This window comes from Salmo trutta, chromosome 10, assembly GCF_901001165.1.
Source record: "Salmo trutta chromosome 10, fSalTru1.1, whole genome shotgun sequence".
Taxonomy (NCBI): Eukaryota; Metazoa; Chordata; class Actinopteri; order Salmoniformes; family Salmonidae; genus Salmo; species Salmo trutta.
Window position 1 is genome coordinate 36,713,303 of NC_042966.1, and position 27,094 is coordinate 36,740,396.

The 27,094-nt window shown below is 44.4% G+C and overlaps 1 protein-coding gene and 1 non-coding gene across 2 annotated transcripts; one reads left to right on the forward strand and one right to left on the reverse strand.

The window, feature by feature from the left end:
• Positions 1-1,218: 1,218 nt before the first annotated feature.
• On the reverse strand, positions 1,219-5,647 carry LOC115201675 (chromobox protein homolog 2). Its single transcript, XM_029765497.1, has 5 exons — positions 5,549-5,647; positions 5,420-5,463; positions 4,655-4,720; positions 4,244-4,313; positions 1,219-4,033 (listed from the first exon to the last, which is right to left on the reverse strand). The coding sequence occupies exons 1-5, from the start codon at positions 5,612-5,614 to the stop codon at positions 2,360-2,362; spliced, it is 1,920 nt and encodes a 639-aa protein (XP_029621357.1). The 5' UTR covers positions 5,615-5,647; the 3' UTR covers positions 1,219-2,359.
• Positions 5,648-16,491: 10,844 nt separating this feature from the next.
• On the forward strand, positions 16,492-16,607 carry LOC115201789 (U5 spliceosomal RNA). Its single transcript, XR_003879822.1, has one exon. It is a non-coding gene; the product is annotated as a U5 spliceosomal RNA (small nuclear RNA).
• The last annotated feature ends 10,487 nt before the right edge of the window (positions 16,608-27,094 follow it).

Here is a 27,094-nt window from a genome sequence, read left to right on the forward strand (position 1 = left end):
CAGGATGTTTTTGTGCTGGTCAAGGGCAGTCAGGTCTGGAGAGAACCAAGGGCTATATCTGTTCCTGGTTCTACATGCTTATTTAAGATGGTGAGGAAGGCACTTTTAAAGAATGACCAGGCATTCTCTACTGACGGGATGAGGTCAATATCCTTCCAGGATACCCGGGCCAGGTCGATTAGGAAGGCCTGCTCGCTGAAGTGTTTTAGGGAGCGTTTGATAGTGATGAGGGGTGGTCGTTTGACCGCAGACCCGTTACGGATGCAGTCAATGAGGCAGTGATCGCTGAGATCTTGGTTGAAAACAGCAGAGGTGTATTTGGAGGGCAAGTTGGTTAGGATGATTTATATGAGGGTGCCTGAGTTTACAGATTTAGGGTTGTACCTGGTAGGTTCCTTGATAATTTGTGAGATTGAGGGCATCAAGCTTAGATTGTAGGATGGCCGGGGTGTTAAGCATGTCCCAGTTTAGGTCACCTAGCAGCACTATCTCTGAAGATAGATGGGGGGCAATCAATTCACATATGGTGTCCAGGGCACAGCTGGGGGCAGAGGGTGGTCTATAGCAAGCGGTAACGGTGAGAGACTTGTTTCTGGAAAGGTGGATTTTTAAAAGTAGAAGCTTGAATTGTTTGGGTATAGACCTGGATAGTAAGATAGATCTCTGCAGGCTAACACCGCCCCCTTTGGCAGTTCTATCTTGTCGGAAAATGTTATAGTTAGGGATGGAAATTTCAGGGGTTTTGGAGGCAAAAAAGAAGAGGTGGAGAAGAGGCAGAGAGGTTTTTTCCACCCAAAATCAGCGGTCAATGAGTGTCAATTAGTCTATTTTTTTATTGGTATAAGTTTTGTAATGGTTAGGTTGTTACGAATGTACTTATGTAAGTGGGCACACGTGGCATTTCGTCAACTTTGAAGAAAAAAAGACGTGTTATATATCTTGTCGATATAATAGTACATATTTGGTACAGATCAAAGAGATGCACCTACCATTCACGAAAACACAGCCAGAGACGGGCCACCTCTCGGGGCCTGGTTCCTCTCTAGGTTTCTTCCTTGTTTTTTTTCTAGCCACTGTGCTGTTGCTTCTGCTTAGGTTGCTCATTGGGGTTTAGGCTGGGTGACCGTAAAGCACTTTGTAACAACTGCTGCTGTAAAAACAGGCTTTATAAAATACGTTTGATTGACTGACTTAACAATAACAACAACAACAAGAGCGTTTTGGTATGGTTAAGCACCCACTTGTACAAGTACTCACGGTTTATTTCAATACCTTAGAAATGGCAGGAGGCACACAGGCTACGAGTTTCTGAAGCTGTGAAGCTATAATAAGCACCAGAGTTACAGATACATATTCATATCAACAGGAGAGAAACATATGTACAAATATAAATTAAATAAAAACACTTCTCCACCTCCTATGATGCTCTTACTATCAATGACTGTGATTGTATTCAATTCAAATGTTCTTCACCACAGGTTGGTTGGTAGGGATAACACTGGAAGATAACTGTAAAAAAAAAATGTCATGCCTGCTTGAGATGAGTAGGTATGTTTCAGTCTAATATAATTGGCTTAAAATATTACAATAACATACTGTAGTGCAAGAGAAATACTGACTGACAGAATACAATTTTTTAACAGATTTTTTAAAATACACAATTCACATTCATGACTCTTTTGGTCCAAAGAGAATACAAAGTAAGATGGGATATGCTGGCATAGCTATACAGACAGCTATGTCTTCACAAAAGTCTTCAATTGATGAGGGTCCAATACCAAAACATTCTCTTTCCCCTATCCCTTGTTGACTCCCCCTCGCAGATCTAAAAAGACTGGATACGTATAAGAAAAAATATGCTGAAAAGTGAAGGACCTAGGCGAAAGGGTTGAAGGCAGAAATGGAACCAGGCCCAAGCCTACTTGACTGTTATGTCTCAGATCCAATCCTTGCAAATCTTCAAAGGGGCAATCAATGGGCTAAAGGGACCAGGGATGGGTTTGGAATCAAGCCTAATGTCATGTTGTATCTTATTATTCCAGGTATAGGTTGCCCTTAGGCACAGATACAGGATCAGCTTAGTGAGTTTAAGCTCCTTCCAGATTCTTACCTTGAAGAGACATTTCACTCATAAATAAAATGTCAGATGTTTTCAGACCTCTAACGTAATCTAATGAAACCATGTCACATAATATAGCTTGTGTAGATCCAGCTATCGTGGGTTTTATCTTGACATTAGACTACTTTAGAGGTCTGAAAATGTCTGTCAAACTTTGATTTGAAAGCGTAATGTCCCTTTAACCATTGGGAGGGGAAATGGCCTGTGTCTATGGGCGTCCTGTATATACACGGACAGGCTTTAGTGATTGCGGACGTTGAAGAACCCCACGCTGGTCGGCGACTCCTTCACTGTTACCGTGACGAAGTTGGCGGTGACATCCGTGACAAACACGTGCTCTAGAAGGCTCCGCGCTGGCCGCCAGTCCGTCTCCGTTTCCATCTCCATAGAGACAAGGCGGGCCCCGTTGTTGTTGTTGTTGTCGGGATAGGGGGAGGAGTCGCACTCTTCTGATTCGCTGCTGCTGGTGTCATCTGAGTCACCCGTGCTGAGCTCGTTAAGGATCCGGGAGTTGTCACCGCTACGGGAGTTCCGCTCATTAACGGTAAGGCTCTGTCCTGACTTCCTGTCCTCCTGTCTCCCCCCGTTAGCTCTGCCTCTGCGGACCGTGGACACGCCTCCCTGTGCCTGTACGCTCCCCCCTTTCTCCACCCTTCCATTCCCCCTCCCTACACCGCCTGGTCCCTTGTTGTCCATCTCTCTCTCCGTCTCTGCCCCAGTGTCCTTCCCTCTCTCCCCCCTCTCCACTCTGGCTGGTGGAACGCTTCCAGAGTGCAGTGCCCCTCCCCCTAACCCTCCCGACACCAGGCCCTGGTTCAGCCCAGACGAGGTGTGTGTCTCTTTAATGCTTCCCCCTGCTCTTTTTCCTGCCGGACTGGCACTGCTTCTCAGGCTCAACCTCGAAACTGCAACTCCAGTGGTGCCGGAGGTTCCGTTTCCCTGGAGACCATTGCCGGGCGCAATTTTTTTGACGCTCTGCAGGTTGAGAGCTCGGAGGCTGAGGGCCTGACTGATGCGGTCTCTGGCCGAGGGAGGGGTAGAGGAGGGGGGCTTGGCTCCCTGCTGCTGAACCACCATCCCTGCCTGACCTCCTGGGCCCTCCTGCTGCCTCCTCTGCCCAGCTGGGAAGCGCTGAGCTGGGCTACATGCCGTTGGAGAGTCCCTGAACCCACTGGAGGTCTTGGAGCTGTGGAGACAGAGTGATGTGGATGTAGACACCCCTGGTTTTAGAGAGGAAGCCACCTTGAGCCCTTCTGCTCTGCCATTGCTGCTGCCGGTGTCGGAGACAGAGAGGGAGCGCTTCAGATCTGACCAGCCCTTACTGTAAGGCGGGGGAGGTCTGCTGAGAGAGGAAGAGGAGGATGATGGAGAGGATGGGGTGGGGGTGTTGGTCGACATGGAGCGACCTGACCAAATGGAGTTCAGCGGCCCAGGTTTGGAGGCCCCTGCCTGGTAGAAGGCCCCTCCAGCAGCCACCTGGTGTGCCACCTCATCTCTGGAGCCCCGGCTGGAGCTCAGGCCAGTGTAGGTGAAACTGGCTGGCTGTAGAGGCTTCTTCACCCCTCCTCGGGGTTCCTCTTTGAAGGGCTCGCGGGGGGGTCTGAGGACCTGGTGGTGGCGAGAAGGAGAAGGGGGCGGGAGGGGCGGCCGAGTCTTTGCCTGTCTCAAAGCCCTCAGCTCGGGGAGCAGCGGTTTTCTCCCGCGCTTTTTCCGGACGGGCTCATTTTTGGCCACAACAATCTGGGGCCTCTTCTGGGGGACGGGGTAGAGGTTGCGGAGGCGAGGACCCGGTTTGGCCTTCTTCCCGTGGTCTTCCTCTTCTTCTTCTGAGGAAGAGGAGGAAGGAGAGGAGGACAGGCCGGATGAAGAGGAGGAGGAGGAGCGGTCAGATTTGGTTTCAGTTGGCTCTGGTTCCTAAAGACATGGAGAGAGAAAGGTTTTTATATTCATTGTTCAAACAAACAAATGGATTGCTGCTACTGTTGTAAATATAATGGATCAATCATTGAGAAGACATTACAAGTATAATTAACATGACTGAAGGAAGTGAATTTGCTGCATTTGTTGTAGTGAGTCGTGACTAAATCTTATATGTTTGAATAGCAGCAACAGTGTGATGATTACCAGAATTTTCCGTGGACGTCCCCTTGGCCTCTTCCCTCTCTTACGGAAGAGTAGCTCCCTCTCTTGCGCTCTGTAGAAATCACACACACACACACACACACACACACACACACACACACACACACACACACACACACACACACACACACACACACACACACAGTCACTGACAATGTTCTGCCTCTTTAAAAATGCATCCTTCCTTAGTCGAAGAGACTACTGATCTAATAACTGGATAAGTGAAAGTTTAATTTAACTAATTTGTTTAAGTCAGATAAAAGTGATTGCTTCAAGGATTGGAGGAAGGATGTATTTGACCAGAGCAATTCTAATACACCATGTAGCTACATTAAATATGAAGGGGTTCTTGTCAAACAACTTAACCACTGTAGTATGATATCAATAACACACCTCTTGTGGAAGGCAGCCAGTAATCTGGGGTCCAGAATATTCTCTTCAGGCTCCCAACTGTTATGTCTGTAAAGAAAACCCAATATTATTAAAAAAAACAACAGTTTATTAGAGCACAGTAGAGAGACATTGAACATATAATGTCAAACCATGAATTCTCTGTTCAGGTGGATCTAGTTTAAACCGCCTTTTTCAGATACAACGTCAGACATAGTCGCATCATATTTAAATTAAATAAAAAACATAATTCACGTTGTGTCTAAATAAAATATTAAGACTATTTGCTGAAAAATAGCAAATATTGAGAGAGTAGCTGTTCATTGTTTAGGGCTGGCGTATATTTAAATGGCTGAAACTGTAGCGTTTGCTCGGAGATTTACATTCAGCTACATAAAAGATGTTTTGTATGGCAACATTATTGGTAAAGTAGCACGACGAAAGCACGGCTGCATGCAAATAGTGGGCGTTCCATATTCCCGGTGCTACAGTTCGCCACCGTAGTAGGGTGATGCCTGCTCACGTTACTGGAAACCGATTTGGCATCGTAACATAAACTGCTCCTGGCTAAAGAAAATAAAGCAAGACATAGAAACGGCGAACACCATCGTCTTTCCTCCATGCATCATGCAGTCTATCCAAAAACACGAGAATATTCTCCGATTGTACATATTACGGATGTGAAAGAAATCCGGGGTTGCAGGGGCTCAAGGGATACATTGTTGTCATTGTTTAGCTCAGCCAGCTGCTTGCTAAATAGCTACTCACTTGGACGACCACCCTCTCCACTTCACCAAATACTCAAACTTCCCCTGCAAAGGAGAAGATTGGGAAAGAGTTAAACGATTGAACAGGGTCTAATGTTTTCATATTATGAATAGATACGTTATTTCATACCTTTCGTGGACGTTTGTTGAGGATGCATTCGGCGTCAAATACGTGCCCTACAGTTACCCCCTCCATTGCTACAGCCCCTCTCTCCTTTTTTTACGAGAGGAAAAGCGGAACAGGGAGAAAATATTGCCCTCCAGCGGTATCCGTAGTTCGGCACCCGTGCATCTGATACGTCACTTTCACTTTTTCATTCCAGAGCGCCTGTGTAGCTTTTTCTTTTACCTTTATGTAAAGTATTCACTGTATAAAGAGGTTTTAACAGCCTCGTTATTACAGTGTTACAATTTTTATTCGATATTTGCTAGGCTCCATAAAAGGCAAATACATCGAACATTTATAACTTGTCAATAAGCTATTATTCGACCATTAAACTTGAGTGTTACATTTCACATGCAAGATATTTGTATAAATAAAATATATAAAATATTTCAGCACACTTGTCAGAATTTCACAGTGATCAAAGTTATTATGTACATTTTAGTGCGACTTACAGTTAGTTGATTCAGGTAGCTAGGTAAGACAACCACATATGTTAACTCTTCTCAATAAAACTCGTTTTTTTCCCATCTGTTCGGCCCCTCCATTTGATGGGCCAGCCCCATGATTGGTCCTTTCAAACTTTGGTCGCTTGCCAGTACTCTCTGATTCGCTCTACGCAGAGATGTCTGAAGCTACCTGTAATCTCCCTAGCTAGTCCCGATAGGCCGATGAAGCCATGTGAGAGGTCCTCCACCACCCTCAGTGTCACTGGTTGGCCGATATCCTGCAGTTTCTTGGTGAACATCAGAGTCATCCGAAAAAGTATCCAGTGCAGAGGCCTGTGGGGACAGACAGGGGAGTAAGAATGACAGAAAACTCTATGAGAGATTTAAGTGGAAAGACCATCAATAGTGGAGAGTGTTAGAAAGACTAGTGAACAAGGTAAAATAGACTGATTGCAGTAAAATGTGTATTCCTTTGCTTTCTTTATCTTTTCCATCCCTCTCAACATATAATCCACCTCTGGCCTGCTGGCCCCCCTACCTCTGAGGAAGCACAGTTCCCGCTCAGCCCAGTCAAAACTGTTCGCTGCTCTGGCACCCCTATGGTGGAACAAGCTCCCTCACGACGCCAGGACAGCGGAGTCAATCACCACCTTCCGGAGACACCTGAAACCCCACCTCTTTAAGGAATACCTGGGATAGGATAAAGTAATCCTTCTAACCCCCCCCCCCAAAAAAAAGATATAGATGTACTATTGTAAAGTGGTTGTTCCACTGGATATCATAAGGTGAATGCACCAATTTGTAAGTCGCTCTGGATAAGAGCGTCTGCTAAATGACTTAAATGTAAATATAAACCAGACTTCCTAAATGCGTTGACTCCACCCCTTTACCCTCCCTCCCTCCCTCCCTTCTAATACTCTCTCATTTCTTTCACGTGCTTCATTCATTCCTTCCTTCCGTACCTGTGTCAGCGTTGATACACTTGAAGATCACCCCTTAGGGCAGCAAAGGTCACGTCCTGATCTTTTTCACCTGTCCTTGTGATTGTCTCCACCCTCTCCAGGTGTCGCTTATTTTCCCCATTTTATTTATCCCTGTGTTTCCTGTCTCTATGCCAGTTCGTCTTGTATGTTTCCAAGTCAACCAGCGTTTTTCCTGGTTGCCTGCTTTTTGCATTCTTCTTTTTCTAGTCTTCCCGGTTTTGGCCCTTGCCTGTTTCTGGACTTTGTACCCGTCTGCCTGACCATTCTGCCTGCCTTGACCACGAGCCTGTCTGCCACTCTGTACCTCCTGGACTCTGGTTTTGACCTTTTTGCCTGTCCATGACCTTTCTCTACCCCTTTGGATTAATTAACATTGTAAGACTCCAACCATCTGCCTCCTGTGTCTGCATTTGGGTCTCGCCTTGTGCCTTGATAGCAGGAGCAGAGAAGGTGGGAGGGCGAGCTGTCAGTGGTGTGCAGGTTAGCAGGATATGCAGCCATAATACCATCCGGGAAGCGTAAACCGCAGGCAATGGCCCTCATGGACACGGTATTCTGAGGTTCCCCCCAGCACTGTCCCCAGCCAGACACACACGCTCAGTCGTGGAGCCTGGGGCAGAGCAATCAGTACTAGCTGCTCTGAGACAAATGGTTGTTGTAATACCGCAATAAAAGATGTGCCGATATTATTGGCCTGAGGGTACGCTGTCTAGCTAAGAAACCCTTTTTCTTTGTCTCTTAGTTCCAAAACAGTGGCAATGACACTAACCCGAAAAATGGCAGTTCTTGAGGGCCCAACACTAGGAGTAGAAGCACTCTTCCAGAGCTTTGGGGAAGGGGGCCTCAGGAGACAGGGAGTAGTCCACAGACAGGATGGGGACATTGAGATCCTTGGACCAGTTCTTCAGATAGTTGTGGTTGATGGAGGGCGGATGGAAGGATAAAAAAATTGAGATGTGACAGGAAAATGTAACAGAAGGAAAGTAAACATCATGGTAAGTTCTGAGCTCACCCTTAATTTAATTACTATGAGATTAGGGGTTCATAATTTCTGTCATCCCACCACTACCACTATCCCTGGCTTACATACCTCATGGGATTTGGAAGTCTGGGCTCGAAGCCTCCATGGAAGTGGATCAGCAGAAGGGAGATGGAGGGAGCTGCTTGATAACAAATGTCACCAAAGACAGGGAGAGGGAAGGGTACGGTCCAGAGGAGTTGGGTCCCGAGGGAAGGGTACGGTCCAGAGGAGCGGCGTTGGGTCCCGGTGGAAGGGAACGGTCCAGAGGAGCGGTGTTGGGTCCCGGTGGAAGGGAACGGTCCAGAGGACTTGGGTCCCGAGGGAAGGGAACGGTCCAGAGGAGCGGTGTTGGGTCCCGAGGGAAGGGTATAGTCCAGAGGAGCGGTGTTGGGTCCCAAGGGAAGGGTACGGTCCAGAGGAGGGGTGTTGGGTCCCGGTGGAAGGGTACGGTCCAAAGGAGCGGGGTCCCAGTGGAAGGGTACGGTCCAGAGGAGCGGTGTTGGGTCCCGAGGGAAGGGTACGGTCCAGAGGAGCGGTGTTGGGTCCCGGTGGAAGGGTACGGTCCAGAAGAGCGGTGTTGGGTCCCGGTGGAAGGGAACGGTCCAGAGGAGCGGTGTTGTGTCCCGAGGGAAGGTTACGGTCCAGAGGAGCGGTGTTGGGTCCCGAGGGAAGGGTACGGTCCAGAGGAGCGGTGTTAGGTCCCGAGGGAAGGGTACGTTCCAGAGGAGCGGTGTTGGGTCCCGAGGGAAGGGTACGGTCCAGAGGAGCGGTGTTGAGTCCCGAGGGAAGGGTATGGTCCAGAGGAGTTGGGTTCGGAGGGAAGGGTACGGTCCAGAGGAGCGGTGTTGGGTCCCGAGGGAAGGGTACGGTCCAGAGGAGCGGTGTTGGGTCCCGGTGGAAGGGAACGGTCCAGAGGAGTGGTGTTGGGTCCCGAGGGAAGGGTACGGTGCAGAGGAGCAGTGTTGGGTCCCGAGGGAAGGGAACGGTCCAGAGGAGCGGTGTTGGGTCCCGAGGGAAGGGCACGGTCCAGAGGAGCGGTGTTAGGTCCCGAGGGAAGGGTACGGTCCAGAGGAGCGGTGTTGGGTCCCGAGGGAAGGGTACGGTGCAGAGGAGCGGTGTTGGGTCCCGGTGGAAGGGTACGGTCCAGAGGAGCGGTGTTGGGTCCCGAGGGAAGGGTACGGTGCAGAGGAGCGGTGTTGGGTCCTGGTGGAAGGGTACGGTCCAGAGAAGCGGTGTTGGGTACCGGTGGATGACATTCTAGATCCCGACATCGCTCCTCGCTTTCGGGGCTGTCCCCCTGGCCGTAGTCATCCTGCGGCTGGAGCCGCGCGCCAGGGAGGGTACGTTTGCTCCCGCTCTCCCGCTCTGGCGTTCAACGTCACCGGTTTACTAACCACCGGTCCTGGCAACCCATCATTACGCACACCTGGCAACCATCATTACTCACACGTGCGCCACATTATCATGCACGCCTGGACTTCATCACCGCCTTGATTATATCCCTTTAATCTCGCACTCTGTAGCCTCACTCATCAGGCAGTAATGGTTCTGTTTTCATGTCCAGATGCTTCTCTTGTTTTGTATCGCTCCATATTCGTCATTATTAAACTCACCAACTGCACCTGCTTCCTGACTCCCTGCATCTCCATTACAGAATACTGCCTCAAAATATGGAAGGAGCAGAAGAGAAAGCAATCTCCCAGATGATCGACGAACAGGGACACCTACTACACCAACACCACGATCAGCTGGTGCAACTGGGTGTGGCTATGGGTGAGGTCCTCAGAGTCCTCCACCACCTCGACACCACCAGAGAGGATTCACCTTCAAATAGCGGAGGGCCTTCTACGACGAGTCGTCCCAATGAGCCAGTCCCCCATCCTACCCAGCAGTCCGCCCAGGTCAGCGATGCCCAACTGTCCCTCCCGGACAAGTATGATGGGACTCCATCCAAATGCCGTGGCTTACTACTCCAATGCTCCCTCTATTTCACCCATCAGACGGGAGATCCCACCACTGAGAGGTCCAAGGTTGCCATGGTCATTTCCCTGCTGACCGGGTGGGCGTTAGAGTGGGCTACGGCCGTCTGGGAGAGAGGAGAGAAAGAGCTGGGTTCCTACTTGGGGTTCATGGCTCTGTTCAGGGCGGTCTTCGACCATCCACCAGAGGGCAGAGCGGGAGGTGAGTGAGCATTCCAACTCCGGCAGGGTGCCCAGACCACTGCGGAGTACGCCCTCACCTTTCGGACTGTGGCAGCCTCCAGCAGATGGAATGAGCCGGCACTTCGCACCCTATTCTGCCAAAACCTTCCTGGTTTCAATTTCACTGTTTTTCTGTCCCTCAGGTGTTGTCCTTATGGCTCTAGTGGACTCCGGTGCCAAAGGGAATTTTATTGACCAGGCCCTCGTCTCCTCCCTGAACATCACCGCGTACCCACTCTCCTCTCCTTTTCCGGTCCAAGCCTTGGATAATCGACCATTGGGATCAGGCACTATCACGCACATCACAGCACCACTCACCCTCACTGTGGGACCCTTACACCAAGAAAGCGTTCCCTTCCTGATCACCACAGTTCCCGTACGCAAAGTCATCCTCGGCCTCCAACGTCATGGCACCACCATCTCCTGGTCGAGGATGAAAATCACTGCATGGTCACCTGGATGTCGGAAGACCTGCTTTCCCTTACACTGTGGGTCCACATCAGTTGAGAGTCCTGTGAGTGCCCTCCAACCCACCATTCCGTCCACTCATATCATTGGCCCTCTGTTTTGGGACATAGTTGTGAGCATCCGCCAGGCTCTGGAGAGGGAATCCGCGCCTGCTACCTGCCCTGGTCCCGTGTGGCTCAGTTGGTAGAGCATGGTGTTTGCAACGCCAGGGTTGTGGGTTTGATTCCCATGTATGAAATGTATGCATTCACTACTGTAAGTCGCTCTGGATAAGAGCGTCTGCTAAATGACTAAAATGTAAAAAAAAAAAATGTAAATGCCCTCCTGAGCCCATCTCCGTCCCCACGGAGGTGAGGGATTGGCTGTTGACCTGGGCGCACACATCCCTTGCCACTGGACACCAAGGTATTACCAGCACTATTTCATCCATCTCTGCAAAGTACTGGTGGCCCACCTTGGCACAGGACGTCGCCCGCTATGTCAATTCATGCTCTGTATGTGCCCAAACAAAATCTCCCCTGCACACTCCAACAGGGAAACTCCTTCACCTTCCCGTGCCTCAGCCGCCTTGCTCCCATCTGTTCATAGATTTTGTTATTGATCTCCCTCCGTCTGATGGTTTCACCACTATTATGGTGGTTGTGGACAGATTCTCCAAATCCTGCCGTTGTATCCCTCTCTCTGGTCTCCCTACCGCTCTCCAGGTCGCTGAAGCACTGTTCCAGCAGGTCTTCCGGCACTATGGAAGTTTACATACACTTAGGTTGGAGTCATTAAAACTCATTTTTCAACCACTCCACAAATTTCTTGTTAATTTTGGCAAGTAGGTTAGGGCATCTACTTTGTGCATGACACAAGTAATTTTCCCAACAATTGTTTACAGACAAATTATTTCACTTATAGTTCACTGTATCACAATTGCAGTAGGTCAGAATTTTACACACACTAAGTTGACTGTGCCTTTAAACAGCTTGGAAATTTTCAGAAAATTCTGTTATGGCTTTAGAAGCTTCTGATAGGATAATTGACATAATTTGAATCAATTGGAGGTGTATCTGTGGATGTATTTCAAGGCCTACCTTCAAGCTCAGTGCCTCTTTGCTTGACCTCATGGGAAAATCAAAAGAAATCAGCCAAGACCTGAGAAAGAAAAATTGTAGACCTCCACAAGTCTGGTTCATCCTTGGGAGAAATTCCCAAATGCCTGAAGGTACCACGTTCATCTGTAGAAACAATAGTACGCAAGTATAAACAGCATGGGACCACGCAGTCGTCATACCGCTCAGGAAGGAGATGCGTTCTGTCTCCTAGAGATGAACGTACTTTCGTGCAAAAAGTGCAAATCAATCCCAGAACAACAGCAAAGGACCTTGTGAAGATGCTGGAGAAAACAGGTACAAAAGTTTCTATATCCACAGTAAAATAAGTCCTATATTGATATAACCTGAATGGCCGCTCAGCAAAGAAGAAGCCACTGCTCCAAAACTGCGATAAAAAGGCCAGACTACGGTTTGCAGCTGCACACGGGGACAAAGATTGTACTTTTTGGAGAAATGTCTGATGAAACAAAAATTGAACTGTTTGGCCATAATGACCATTGTTATGTTTGGAGGAAAAAGGTGGAGGCTTGCAAGTCGAAGAACACCATCTCAACCGTGAAGCACGGGGGTGGCAGCATCATGTTGTGGAGGTGCTTTGCTGCAGGAGGGACTGGTGCAATTCACAAAATAGATGGCATCATGAGGGAGGAACATTATGTGGATATATTGAAGCAACATCTCAAGACATCAGTCAGGAAGTTGAAGATTGGTCGCAAAATGGACTTCCAGATGGACAATGACCCCAAGCATACTTCCAAAGTTGTGGCAAAATGGCTTAAGGCCAACAAAGTCAAGGTATTGGAGTGGCCATCACAAAGCCCTGACCTCAATCCTGTTGAAAATTTGTGGGCAGAACTGAAAAAGCATGTGCGAGCAAGGAGGCCTACAAACCTGACTCGGTTGCACCAGCTCTGTCAGCAGGAATGGGCCAAAATTCACCCAATTTATTGTGGGAAGCTTGTGGAAAACTTGTGGAAGGCTACCCGAAACGTTTGACCCAAGATTAACAATTTAAACGCAATGCTACCAAATACTAATTGAGTGTATGTAAACTTCTGACCCACTGGGAATGTGATGAAAGAAATAAAAGCTGAAATAAATCATTCTCTGTACTATTATTCTGACATTTCACATTCTGAAAATAAAGTGGTGATCCTAACTGACCTAAGACCGGGAATTTTTACTAGGATTAGTAGGATTAAGCTTCTGACTTCAACTGTATATATTTGCATTTTCCAATTAAGAACATTCAAAACAAAAATGAGAAGACATTAGACGACAACATGACAAAGTGACAATAACCTTACAAGACAACAGACAATAATGTAAATACAATAAAAATAATGTTTAAAAAATAGAAATGAGCCATTGGATCAGATGGCCACTTGCAGTAGGCTGCATATTATATGGATAATCTCCCCTCACATTGTCATGTAATTTTGAAGTGTGAAAATTGACATGACAATGTGAGGGGAGATTATCCATATAATCAATAAAGAGTTGCCAAATCCTGTAAAATGTCTCTGACTTATTCCTCAGGCAGTAAGTCATTTTCTCCAGTGGGATACAACTATTAACTTCTGATAGCCACATTGCAATACATTTCTTGGCAATCTCCAGCAACATTTCTGTTAGATTTATAGTTTGGCTTTGCCTAAGATTGGAATTAGTAAAGTTACCCAGTAGACAGACATCCGGGTCTAAAGGGAATGCAGCCCCATGAATTGAGGATATGGTATCACATACCCCTTGCCAGAAACGGTGTAGTTTTGAACACTGCCAAGTGGAATGGAGGAATGAAATAAATGATATCCTAATAGTAACCAGATTCTGGTATTTGTTATAACAAAATGTCTTAGAAAGAATCTAGCAAACAACTTGTTTGTGGGTAGAAACAGAGGAAAATAGTTCACAGGCAGGCACATCGTCACAAGGCCTATTTGGCCCGAATAAGAAGCGATTCAGCAATAGGTCTTGCCTCTTGTTTAGGTGAATTGTGAAGACTTTTCTGTAGGCCTGTTAGGCTAGTGAGCTGATTACGCCACTATATCCAATACTTTGCTGTGTTTTATTTTTTTAGGCCGATAGACTACATCACCTGTAGTAGATCAATCCACAAGTCAAACAACGTTTAGGGTACTAGGGGGTAACTGCCCCCACACCTTTAATTCACATTAAGACCACAAGATTATTTTCCCAACACTTTCCCTGGCTGCCACTGCTCTTGCTCAAGAAAACATTTCCTCTGTGTCATCACAACTTTTGGAGATATTTCAAACAATTTTGTGGTAAGTTGATCAAATCTTTTGAAATTGTAGATATATTCCAATGAAGTTTGATCTATATATTTTAAAATATAAATATACAAGTAGGAAAGCCTCCAGATAAACAATCCACTCATTTAGAGAGAAAAATGTAGATAGGGGGCTAGTTACCCCTTTATGGTTATGAATGTGTTTCTACCGGTCATTTAAACAATTTATGCTAAATTAGCAAGCTAGCAATTACACTAGTAGTAAATGTGCATTTTGCTATTTTGTTATTTGCCCCATGACTCCTGCATACTTTGTTGACTACAAACTTTCTTTACCCAACTGTGGGACAGACTAAAAACAGGTTCAGCCCCTGGTTTGACCGTGATCTTGTAGAGTTACTCCACCTCAAGAACTGCATTTGGCGAAAGGCTCGGCACACACATACTCAGGCTGACTGGCTATCGTTCAGGCAAATGATAAATAAGTGCACTTAGGCTATCCGGAAGGCCAAAGTTAGTTACTTTAAGGAGCAGTTCTCTCTCTGTGGGTCTAACCCCAAGAAGTTCTGGAAAATGGTTATAGACCTGGAGAATAAACCATCCCCCTCACAGCTGCCCATGTCCCTTAATATTGATGATGTGGTTGTTACTGACAAGAAGCACATGGCTGAGCTTTATAATCACCACTTCATTAAATCAGGAGTCCTATTTGACTCAGCCATGCCTCCTTGCCCGTCCAACATTTCCTTATCTCCCACCCCTTCTAATGTGACTATCCCGATGCTTCTCCCTCTTTTTCCACTGCCCCGAGACAAAGTTTCCCCCTGCAGGCAGTCACTGTGTCCGAGGTGCCAAAGGAGCTCCTTAAACTTGACCCCAAAAAAACATCTGGGTCAGATGGTTTAGACCCTTTCTTCTTTAAGGTTGCTGCCCCTATCATTGCCAAGCCTATCTCCAACCTTTTTAACCTGTCTCTCCTTTCTGAGGAGGTTCCCATTGCTTGAAAGGCAGCCACGGTTCGTCCTTTATTTAAAGGGGGAGATCAAGCTGATCCTAACTGTTATAGGCCTATTTCTATTTTGCCCTGTTTATCAAAAGTGTTGGAAGAAGGTTGTTGTCAAAGAAGGTTGTTGAAACACAACCAGCCACATCAGCCACAAAAAAAGGGGATGCTGAATGTATTTTCTGTGAGGAGCTGTTTTCAGTTACAGGTGGGGACTGGATTAGGTGTGAGCAGTGCAGGAGGTGGGCTCAGGAGTTGTGCTCCAATTTTACTGGGGATAAGTTCATTTGTGACCTATGCAGAATTAGAATTGTGCAACAGCAGAGCATAAGAGAGTTGCCACATAAATGTTACACTGAATGAATTAGTTAAGTTATGAGTTATTGTCATTACATGTTATATTCCAGTGTTATTTAATGTTATTAGCTATATTCCATTCCAATATTCCATTCCAAGAAATATTTGTTTTAATTAATTAAAAACAACTATTGAAAACCTTTTTCTCCTCAATGTCGTTTTAAAAACTGCTTGGATTTCAAATCTTGCATTATTCAAATAATATTTGCAATTGTACATATTGTAAGGAATTGTAAGGCAAAGGAACAACAAAGAAAGAACGAAGAAAACAAGTCCCATTTCTAATAAAACATTTAATCAAATAACAAACCAAAAAAAGTGTGAACTGTAGCCATTTATTTCCCTTTATAGTTTATTCATCTAAGTATGACCATCATTCACATACCATTTCTTTTTTTTCAAAATTTGTTTTTTGGTGTCACCAATTAGACATTGTTCTTAGGGGGGACTAGTTACCCCCTAGTATCATAATACATGTTGCCAGACTATTACATTCAGATTTCAAAGTTGATACATTGTTGCAGATAGTGGTTACATGTAATTGTGTTAAGCCCAGCAATGAAACGTCCCCGATATGAAAATCATTTTTGCCGCCCCTCATCCTTGCTTCTCACGACTGCCTTGTGAAGAGGCTCAACGGCGCATGCGCTATAGAAGCTCACAGAAGCGCATGTAGAAGCGTTGTATTTCGTCCCGTCGGCAAATATTACAAATTGAACATCGTTTCCAATTTTGATAATATACTTTTGATGGTAGCTAAACTGTTACGCCAACATTGCTCTTCTTAGTTGCTCAAATTACACTGGCGTTGCAGATTAAATATTTTTACGAATGAATGGGTCAAACAGGAAGTGATTTCTATAATCCCCAGCGTGCATTTCGTGTATGTGGAGACTGAAGGAAATTACAAAGCATTGACACTTGTTAAACTTCTTTATTTATCTGCATTAGTTGACTGAAATGTGTGTTTGTGTTGTATCGGCGGTGTTGAGTTTTGCTTTGTTTTTCAATTAACCATGACTGTGAATAGCAAGGCCGAGAAGTCGGTCGGAACGGTTTCGTACAATCAGTAGTACACTCTGGTTTCTCTTCAGATCGCATAAATCTTTCGCCTTTTACTAAAGATTTCCGTGGAGAGGAACATTATGAGTATCAACTAATTTTTTGATGCCCGGCCTCACGGCTGGGCTTCCTACACTTGTTAAAAGTTAAATTTACATTGCTGAAAGTTGTGTATAATGGGGTGGCTTAATCACCTTGACCCATTTTAGACCTTCGCAGTATTTATGTTTGGAGGAAAATAGAAGGATTTGTCAAAATGTTTTGGTTGGTATTGAAAACGGGCAACTTTATCCAATGTGGTTTGGTAGGTGGTGAATTATATCTACTTGTGTTAGGGTGTGGATAAAGTGGCAGAAACATAAAAACAAACCAATTTAATAGACATTGGTGATTTTATCAGTGTATTCAGATTAAAAATATTAGGATATGTTATTGTGTTGGTCATTGACATTGAACTGTATACATCTGGCTGTATACATGTGGTTGTGTTTAATTTGTAGCTTAGGTCTACCGACTATTAGCTGAGAAAAGGACAAACCTATTGCCGACCACTATTCTAGTTTAGGCAATTTATTGCCTCCTTGTAGGGCTGCTGAAGGTCCATGGCTGGCCTGTTATGCCCATACTTTTTTTTAGGTGCATTCGCCATTTTTATTTTTTATTTATTTCACCTTTATTTAACCAGGTAGGCAAGTTGAGAACAAGTTCTCATTTACAATTGCGACCTGGCCAAGATAAAGCAAAGCAGTTCGACAACATACAAAAACACAGAGTTACACATGGAGTAAAACAACATACAATCAATGATGCAGTAGAAGAAAAAAATACAGGAAGATATCTATTTTCATCCCTGCTTGCTATCTAGTAAGGCCAACATTTGTGTTTTATTTATTTTTATTGAATATTTATTTAATTAGGCAAGTCAGTTAAGTACACATTCTTACTTACATTGACGGCCTACTTGTAAAGCCCTCCCGGCCAAACCCGGACAACGTTGGGCCAATTGTGCGTCACCCTATGGGACTAGTTGTGATACAGCCCGGGAGTGAACCTGGGTCTGTAGTGACACCTCTAGCACTGCGATGCAGTGCTTTAGACCGCTGTGCCACTCGGGAGCAGTGTCTCTCAGTGAAAAAGATAGCTAACCAGGGTATGAATTACGGGGGACATTAGCTCCCCTAAATGCAACAAAAGACAAACTTTTGGGGGGGCTCTAAATGACGCTCATTTAATGGGTGGGTTACTACAAGTAAAAATACTTTAAAGTACTACTTCTGTAGTTTTTTGGGCGTATCTGTACTTTACTATTTATATTTTTGACAACTTTTGCTTTTACTCCACTACATTCCTAAAGAAAATAGTGTACTTTTTACTCCTTACATTTTCCTTGACACCCAAAAGTACTTGTTACATTTTGAATGCTTAGCAGGCCAGGAAAATGGTCCAATTCGCGCACTTATCAAAATTACATCCCTAGCTTTCCCTACTGCCTCTGATCTGGCAGACTCACTAAACACAAATGCTTAGTTTGTAAATGATTTCTGAGTGTTGGAGTGTGCCCCTGGCTAGGCATATATATATATTTTTGAAATGGTGCCATCTGGTTTGCTTAATATAAGGACTTTTAAATGATTTATACTTTTACATTTACTTTGATACTTATATATATTCAAACCAAATACTTTTAAACTTTTACTCAAGTAGTATTTTACTGGGTGACTTTCACTTTTACTTGAGTCATTTTCTATTAAGGTATCTTTACTTTTACTCAAGTATGATAATTGGGTACTTTTTCCACCACTGCTAATTAAAAAAAAAACATTTGTTTATAATGCAGCGGGACATATGTTTTACATTCATAAATATTAAAATAAAAGCTTCCAAATGAAATGTACACCCCCACCCTCTTATGGTTTAAACAATTTATTTCTACGTGGCTGCACAAACCTTTTCCCGGTCCACAGCTTTATCCACTCACTAGTGCTGTGTATTTCAGCCTCAACTGAGCTCCTTTAAACTCATAGATTTTCCTTTGTACTTGCTCATTTTCACAATTTGTTTGCCATGCGCTCCCTTTATTCCAATACATTAGATTTATCCTTTGATTTATCATTGTTTGCTTTTGCTAGCCAGCTGTTTAGAGCGCTGATTGTTTTGTTTTCCAGGTGCTGAGGGATAATGGTGTTCTCAGTGCCGTCCTTGGCCAGAAGAAGAATTTATTTAGCTTTATTATTTTCTATTAATGTTTGTTTTCTTTCCTGGATCAGCTGATGATGGTCACGAATATCACTAGACAACTATCCTACAGCTAGACACACATGTGTATTCAACCGATCCAACATTAATGACGGTTGGCCTATGGTTGACTCTTGCGATTAGAAGCATGTGATTTCGCAATGGCCTAGGCCTACATAATTTTGGACTTGTGTGCTAATGATAATTGTTTTCATGGAGAAACATAATGAAATGTTACATAAGTATCGTTAGTTACACTTACAGTGCATTTTCTGAGTTCTCCAAGATGCAGGAATCGTACAGGGTTTAAGTGTTTATGTTCTATTTCAGTTATTAAACGCTTAATAATTAGAAATAACATTGTCATAAATGTAAATGATGTAAGGAAAGAAAGGTAGTGTTTTATGTCACACGATCTGTGAAGACTCCAAGCATTCAACTCATGAATTAGGGTGATAACGTGTTTTGATTCAACTCGTGTATTATATTGAATTTATACAACGGGTGGGTCTAATCCTTAATGCTGATTGGTTAATACCGCATTCCAGCCATTGTCTATTCCACAAGTTACTACCGGCTAAATTTATGATGTTAAAATGCCCATTTACTTTGACTGTGCAATTCACTGTCTCATCAGCCCAGCCAGGCAATTTATAAACTTGATCTCCACTATAAAAAGCATCTAGACATTATCTCACATTTCTTTTAGACTAACATTTAGTTAATGCCCTCGAAGCCGGTGTTTGGACTTCGTCTCGGGCATAACAACACTAGTGCCAATATTTCCTCCGAACACCGGCTTCTCGGGCATTACCACATAAATAATGTACGCTCTAGAACAGGGTTTCCCAAACTCGGTCCTGGGGCCCCGCCTGGGTGCATGTTTAGGTTTTTTCCCTAGCACTACACAGCTGATTCAAATAATCAAAGTTTGATGATGAGTTGGTTATTTGAATCAGCTGTGTAGTGCTCTGGTGGTGAAGTAATTTTACCAAAAAATAAATAGACGAGGCTACTTCAATGATAGTCTAGAAACTAAAGCTTTGGGTGTCTTCCTCTTAGGCTTCCATGTCTTCTCCCTGGACCTCCTCAATGTCCCCCTCTTGAACATCAGACTCTGAGGCCTCATCTTCACTGTCACTTTCCAACCTTGTTGAGGATGGCTCGTTGTCAGGCTCAAAAAGCCTCAAATTTGCCTGGATGGCCACCAATTTTTTAACCCTTGTATTGGTCAGCCTGTTGCGTGCTTTGGTGTGTGTGTGTTCCCAAACAAGGACCAGTTGCGCTCTGAGGCGGCTGATGTTGGTGGGATTTGGAGGATGATGGAGACAACAGGGGAAAGATCCTCAGATCCACAAAGTCCCTTGCACCAGGTGGCTGATGAGATATGTTGGCACGACTGCCATATTGCAACTCCATCCCAAAGCCCTTGCTTGGAAGTGTACTTCGCCAGACTGCCAAGAACCTTGCCCTCATCCAGGCCAAGGTGGCGAGACACGGTAGTGATGACACCATAGGCCTTGTTGATCTCTGCACCAGACAGGATGCTCTTGCCAGCATACTTGGGGTCCAACATGTACACTGCAGCATGTATGGGTTTCAGGCAGAAGTCTTTATACTTTTTGATGTATTTCAGAACTGCAGGTTCATCTGCTTGGAGCAACAGTGAAGTGGGCAGGGTAGTACGGATTTCTTCTCTTACATCTGCAAGCAGAGTCTGAACATCAGACAGGATGGCATTGTCTCACTCAATCCGTGCAATGGCTACTGCTATAGGTTTCAGGAGTTTAAAGCTGATTACCACTCTTTCCCAAAATACATCATCCAGGAGGATCCTCTTGATGGGGCTGTCTATATCGGCAGACTGTGATATGGTCATTTCATGGAGAGACTCCTTCCCCTCCAGGAGACTGTCAAACATGATGACAACACCACCCCAACGGGTGTTGCTGGGCAGCTTCAATGTGGTGCTCTTATTCTTCTCACTTTGCTTGGTGAAGTAGATTGCTGATATAACTTGATGACCCTTCACATACCTAACCATTTCCTTGGCTCTCTTGTAGAGTGTATCCATTGTTTTCAGTGCCATGATGTCCTTGAGGAGCAGATTCAATGCATGAGCAGCACAGCCAATGGGTGTGATGTGAGGGTAGGACTCCTCCACTTTAGACCAAGCAGCCTTCATGTTCACAGCATTGTCTGTCACCAGTGTAAATACCTTCTGTGGTCCAAGGTGAATGATGACTGCCTTCAGCTAATCTGCAATGTAGAGACCTGTTGTCCCTTGTGTCTGTGCTCTTGTAGAATATTGGTTGAGGGGTGGAGATGATTTAGTTAATTATTCCTTGCCCACGAACATTCGACCACCCATCAGAGATGATTGCAATATAGTCTGCTTTCTCTATGATTTGCTTGACCTTCAATTGAACTCTGTTGAACTCTGCATCCAGCAAATAATTTGTAAGTCCCTCTGGATAAGAGCGTCTGCTAAATGGCGTAAATGTAAATGAGTAGATAAAGCATGTCTGGTCTGAGGGGTGTCTGCTGGGCGAAGAACATTCAGAAATCTCTTCCAATATACATTGCCTGTGAGCATCAAAGGTGAACCAGTTGCATACACAGCTCGAGAAAGACATTCATCAGCATTTCTCTGACTACGTTCCTCCATTGAGTCCAAAAAAAATCTGATTCCAGGAGGACCATGAGCTGGTGCTATCGATAAGGTGTCTGATTCATAATTTTCACCTCAAATAGAAGTAGAGGAACTTTTGTCAGAGGTTGCTTGTTGTGAGCGCTGAGGGAACTTTATGCTCTTGGCCAGATGATTCTGCATCTTTGTTGCATTCTTCACATGTGATTTGGCACAGAATTTGCAAATGTACACAGCTTTTCCTTCTACATTAGCTGCAGTGAAATGTCTCCACACATCAGATAGTGCCCATGGCATTTTCCTGTAAAGATTAGGAAAAAAAATTGTAAAAAAACCCAAATACAATTCCAAGTACAGATAAATAGACAGGCCGTTAGATTAAACACCTCCTTTGTAAGAGAAATGTTTTAAAATGAAACATGTAAGGAAACAGGTGAATTAACACTCCTCAGTTAGCATGGCTCAAGCAAGCTAAAACCCATATGGTAGCAAAAACTAACTAGCAGAAATTGTTAACAAGTTAGAAATTATTTAAACACACTTTGCTGTAGGCTACTATTTACTAGTTAACAAAAAAGAATGTATGTCCTATAGAATATATTCACCCCACCCAGTATTGTAATCTAAATTTACCAGAAAGCATGTAGTCCTTGGCTCAGACAGTGTAGAGGTGTGGGCTCAATAGCATCTCATTAGTGTGCAAGATCTTGAGAATCAGCTGTACATGTGATGGAAGAATGCACTGTGCATGTAGAGGGTTGCAATTCCATTGAATTGGGGATAGTTTAACAAAAATATGCCACAAGACCTAGAATTGCCTTGTGTATTCCACAAAAAAAGTTCACTTGTTATAAGCTAACTTTTTTGATGAATTTAAGCAAAATTCCCCAAATTCCACAGCTTAACTTCCCATGGAAAAATTCCAGAAATGTACCAGAAAGTGTCTGACCATTTGCAACCCTAACATGCTGACCAGACCGGACACGTCGCGTGCACGAGCGTTGAAAAATAGATGTAGAAATCCATGTTATTCAATTATTGTACTGCTCGCGCGTGCGCCAACGAGCGTCTGCGATGCCAAGGGCTAAAATAGAACTCCTTTCTATTTCTGACGCAGATCGCGCTGCAAGTCCTGCCTCTCCCATCTCCTCATTGGTTTATACAAGCAGGTACCCAAGTGCCATCTCCTCATTGGTTATACCCACGTGGGTGATTGAAAGACGAAATGTTTTGCCGGTTGTCGTGGTAATACTATGAAAGTGTAGATGCCAATCACCATATAATTCGGTTGGCCGTTTTATGTGTGGATTAATTGTCGGAGTAGAGGACCTTGTTCATTTCAGGTAAAATAACAACTCAATGTTTATATCCCAGGACAAATTAGCTAGCAACAGCAAGCTAACTAAATAGGACAAATTAGGGGGACAAAATTCATTTATGCACGATAGCGCATGCGCGCATCCGGTTTGGGTTCCGTGTAAGTGTGACGTCAGGGAGTTATGTACGCAAGTTAACGTTTCCAAAAGCTAACCAAACAAAACATCATTACTTTTATGATACGTGTTTGAGCTGTCATGTGCATTAGTAGCACAATTTCTAACTTATTTACATTCGTTTTTACTTACTCATATGTTGACTTCTCCATATTAATGTTGGTTTTAAGTTTTGGCTGACTTTTTTTTGCGAATGTACAAGCATCGCAAATTGAATTATGGGGCTTTTCAGGTCCCGAAGTGAACATAAACAAAAAATGAGGAGTGAGGGGTTTACGTTGCCAATGTAGGTTCCGTCCCTCTCTTCGCCCCAACCCGGGCTCGAACCAGGGACCCTTGCACACATCAACAACTGACACCCACGAAGCATCGTTACCCATCGCGCCACAAGAGCCGCGGCCCTTGCAACGGAAACCCTACTTCAAGTCTCTAACTAGCCCTTTCATGTCGGTTACACCGACTTCCCTTGCTTAGCTAATCATTTGGACCAACGACAAAGATGGCCGCGGGGATTCCCCCAAGGGCATAAGGAGAGGGTAAGTGGAGGAGGGTGTGTCTTTTGTGAGTTTGAATCGCAGCCATTATCTGCTGGACATTTGCCAATCAAATAAGGGTTGGGGGGTTGATGCTCGTTGGCTATTGATATTCAAGAGGAACATCAGTGGACTCTGAACTGGAGAACAACCAATTAGGACCCGTTGTGGACTGCATTGGCCATTTAAGGTAAAGGTGATATAGATAGCCTACCTTGGAGACCTTGCTAAACTTAGTTTGATCAATAGATTCCACCACCCCAAACATCTGTTTACAACTCTTGGAAATGTTTTTCATTTTGGAGTATTTAGTTCATCGTTGCCATTGTTTTATATATTACATTTAATATAAAGTTGTAAGGATGCATCGATGTAGAAGACGTGTGGTCTTAGCCCAATAATGAACTAAAGGAGCCTAACCTTACTCCTATAGTCCAAGGACTTTACATGTTCTGTTTAAAGGCGATTTGGCTTTAGAAGCCAAAACAGACAAATACTCAACATAAACGTGACTCGATTCTCAATTGCGGTACGGTTCTAGAACATAAATCCCTCTACTTTCATCATATTAAAATAATTCACAAATGCAAAATAAACATTTACTGTACACACTGTTTTAACACAGTTGCAGCCAACAGTATTGTTCAGTAACAACACCTTTGTGGTCCTCCTGTTTAGTCATTTACACAAAGGTGTTCAGAGACGCAGATAGCTAATTATCACAGCTAGTCCACTCTGTCTTCCATCTGTCTTCTGTAAACAAGCGCTGTAACATGGAAATATGGCCATGTGTGAACCATAACCCTATAAATGTGTGTATTAATTTAACCTTTTGTTTTATGAAAATTATTTCTCACTGATATGAAAGATAAAGTCCTTATGCTTCTGAAACCATACGGCAAGCGATGCATGTTAATGTTCAGACTGAGCATCGGGGCTCTTAACAAAACTCCTCGGTACAGAAGTAGTGGCGGTTCTAGACCATTTAAACTGGGGGGGCCAAGCTGGGGCCAGTTGTACTGTTAGAGGGGCCAGTTACATTAGACTTTATTGTTGTCATATAGTTTTCTTCACTGCATTGCAGGCATTAGCAGGCAAAATACCATGTTCATAATCATTAGTGTTCCGCGTTGCCACTGTCTAATAACGGATGTAAAAAAGAACGATAGCAAAAATTATTTCATACTCCACATTTAGGGGGGCAACAAGGGGGTCCAAAATTGTTGTCACAAAGATGCCCCCTGGGTGGTCCTGTCGCAGCAGTTTGTTGGAGGGAGATTCCAAAATGTGGGGGGAATGTGCAGGAGGGCATGGGATAGAGGATTGTGTAGTTTCGGTGGATAAAGTTGTGTGTGTCTACTATAGGGATGCCCATTGTTTAACTGCCCTAATTTTGCCGGACCCCAGGGCTAATGGGGATTGTGAGGGGGAAAATTACGTATTTATTTGATATTACTGGTTAACAATTGATATTTAACTAATAGTAAGTCATTTCTGTCCTACGAGTATCTGTGTTTTTATGGTCTCCACTCTACAGTAGTTCCCTGCAGCTAATCTGGGCATGTGGTCACTGGAGATGGTTTGAGCTGACAAATGAGTTAAACACTGCATTACATAGACAAGAATGTGTTTTGCTAGGGATAGTTTAGGAGTAGAACAATCCCTTATTGTCTCTAAATCGTCCTTGCATCTGGGAAACTGAACCAGGGTGGGGTTAAGACAACAACCCTGTGCAGAAAACGGCCGGATGATGCCCCAATCTACATGGGATAGGTGGAACCAATCATGACGAAGCATTCTGAGTGTCATCTATATATAGTACTCTGCATTTGTGTAAAGGTTAGGTTACTAACACTCAAGGTGGGGGGTTGACCAGCCTCATTATTGCAATAATGAATCGATATTGAATAAAGACGATTGTTTGAAGAAATGACAAAGTCTCTCTCACTTGATTAGAATATTCCATGACAGGATCCATAATAAATACAAACGTTGCTGGGGATCGGGAGTGTCCGGTGCGCGAGAGGCAGGTTGAGGTGACTAGAGTCAGAGTTGTGCAGAAAGTGTTGTATTCTGAAGCAGTGAAGAAAGTAGAGGAGGATGGGTCAAGGGTAGTAGATCTGTGCCAGCACCGAGGGCTAGGCCAACGACTGATATATGCTTCAGTAAGGTTGGCTTCTTAGCGTTCATAGCAATGGTTAACAACTGTACTGCAGAAATGGAACGCAAATCACAGAAAATAGATGTTGTGGTGGCAGCTGCAGAGAAGTATTTGGGTATATGAGATTTGACTTCAGAAGAGTTACAGGGCGTGTCGAGTGGTGGTGTCCTGTCCTCCAAGGCCGTTGGCATGGTGCAGGAGCAGATAGGGTCAAAGTAGTGGAATGGGGTAGTGGATTTTTAATGAGTGTAGGGATATATATATATTTTTTTACATTCCCCCCCCTTTTCCCATTTTGTATCACAAAGTAAAATGGATTTATATTACTGTTCAGTCGGGGGCAGTAATGCAACATAATGGATGCCAACTGCCGTTAAACTCCAAAGAAGAAGAATGTGACGTCCACTGTCCTGGTAAGATGAATTCCCAATTTATATTGTCCAATGAATATACACATTTTGCCGTAAACATTTCATATGCTAAACTTACATTTGTGTAGGAGTGAATAACCAACAACATGTTACTTTAGCAAACAACTACATGGAGAACGGGCATCTTAAAAGACCTACCCTAACTTCTAATAAACCATTCACTCCTTTAAACAGGTAAATTTTTAACGAACAGTGCTAACACAGTCTCTGATAATGAGAGGCGGGCACCCTGTGCCCAAAAGTATGACTTCAGTGGCGCGTTCACACCAAGGTGCCATGCCAGCGGTGGTGAGAGAGTATGGAGCAGGTTGGCAGTACCAAACCAACAAAATACCAAAAGTAAACATTTGTAAATAAATGATAGCCTAATAGTAACCAGACTCTGGTATTTGTTATAACACAATGTATTAAACATAATCTAGCAAACAACTTGTTTGTGGGTAGAAACAGAGGAAAATAGTTCACAGGCAGGCACATCGTCACAAGGCCTTGGCCTTGCCTTTAGTTTAGGTGAATTGGGTAGACTTTTCTGTAGGCCTATTAGGCTAGTCAGCTAATAAGGCGATATCCAGTGCTTCATTTTGTTTTTCTTTCAGGCAGAGCCCCACCTGTTTTGAGCCCCACCTGTTTTGCATGTTATTTTGGCATTAATTCATGTCACATTTCAGTTTGCAAACAATGTCCTTGAGCTAATAAAGCCACATACAAACATGGTCTCTTTCTTCAGTAAGACAGCTCCAAAATGCAGGTGTTTCAGTCTAGCTCAGTCCTTTCTGTGGTGGAGGGGCAGCCAGCGGAAATACAGAGCATAGGCGTTGGTAATCTTCTCAAGTTGCGCCGTGATTGGCTCAGTGTTATGTCACTCATTGGGACATTATGTCACCGCCGAATCTACAGGGAAAGCTAGGCAGTTCACGCCCCCTTGGGTGCTGCCATAGAAGTGCCCATCCAAGAAGGCTGAAGGACTGATCATGTCAACATGATACTTTCACAATCTTAGCTAGCAAGCTAGACAAGCGGTCATCATCTTGAATCACGTCGACAATCTACTGGAAAATCTCTTTCAATCCTTGTCAAATGAAGAGAAATTATAGATAAAACGTAACGGTGCT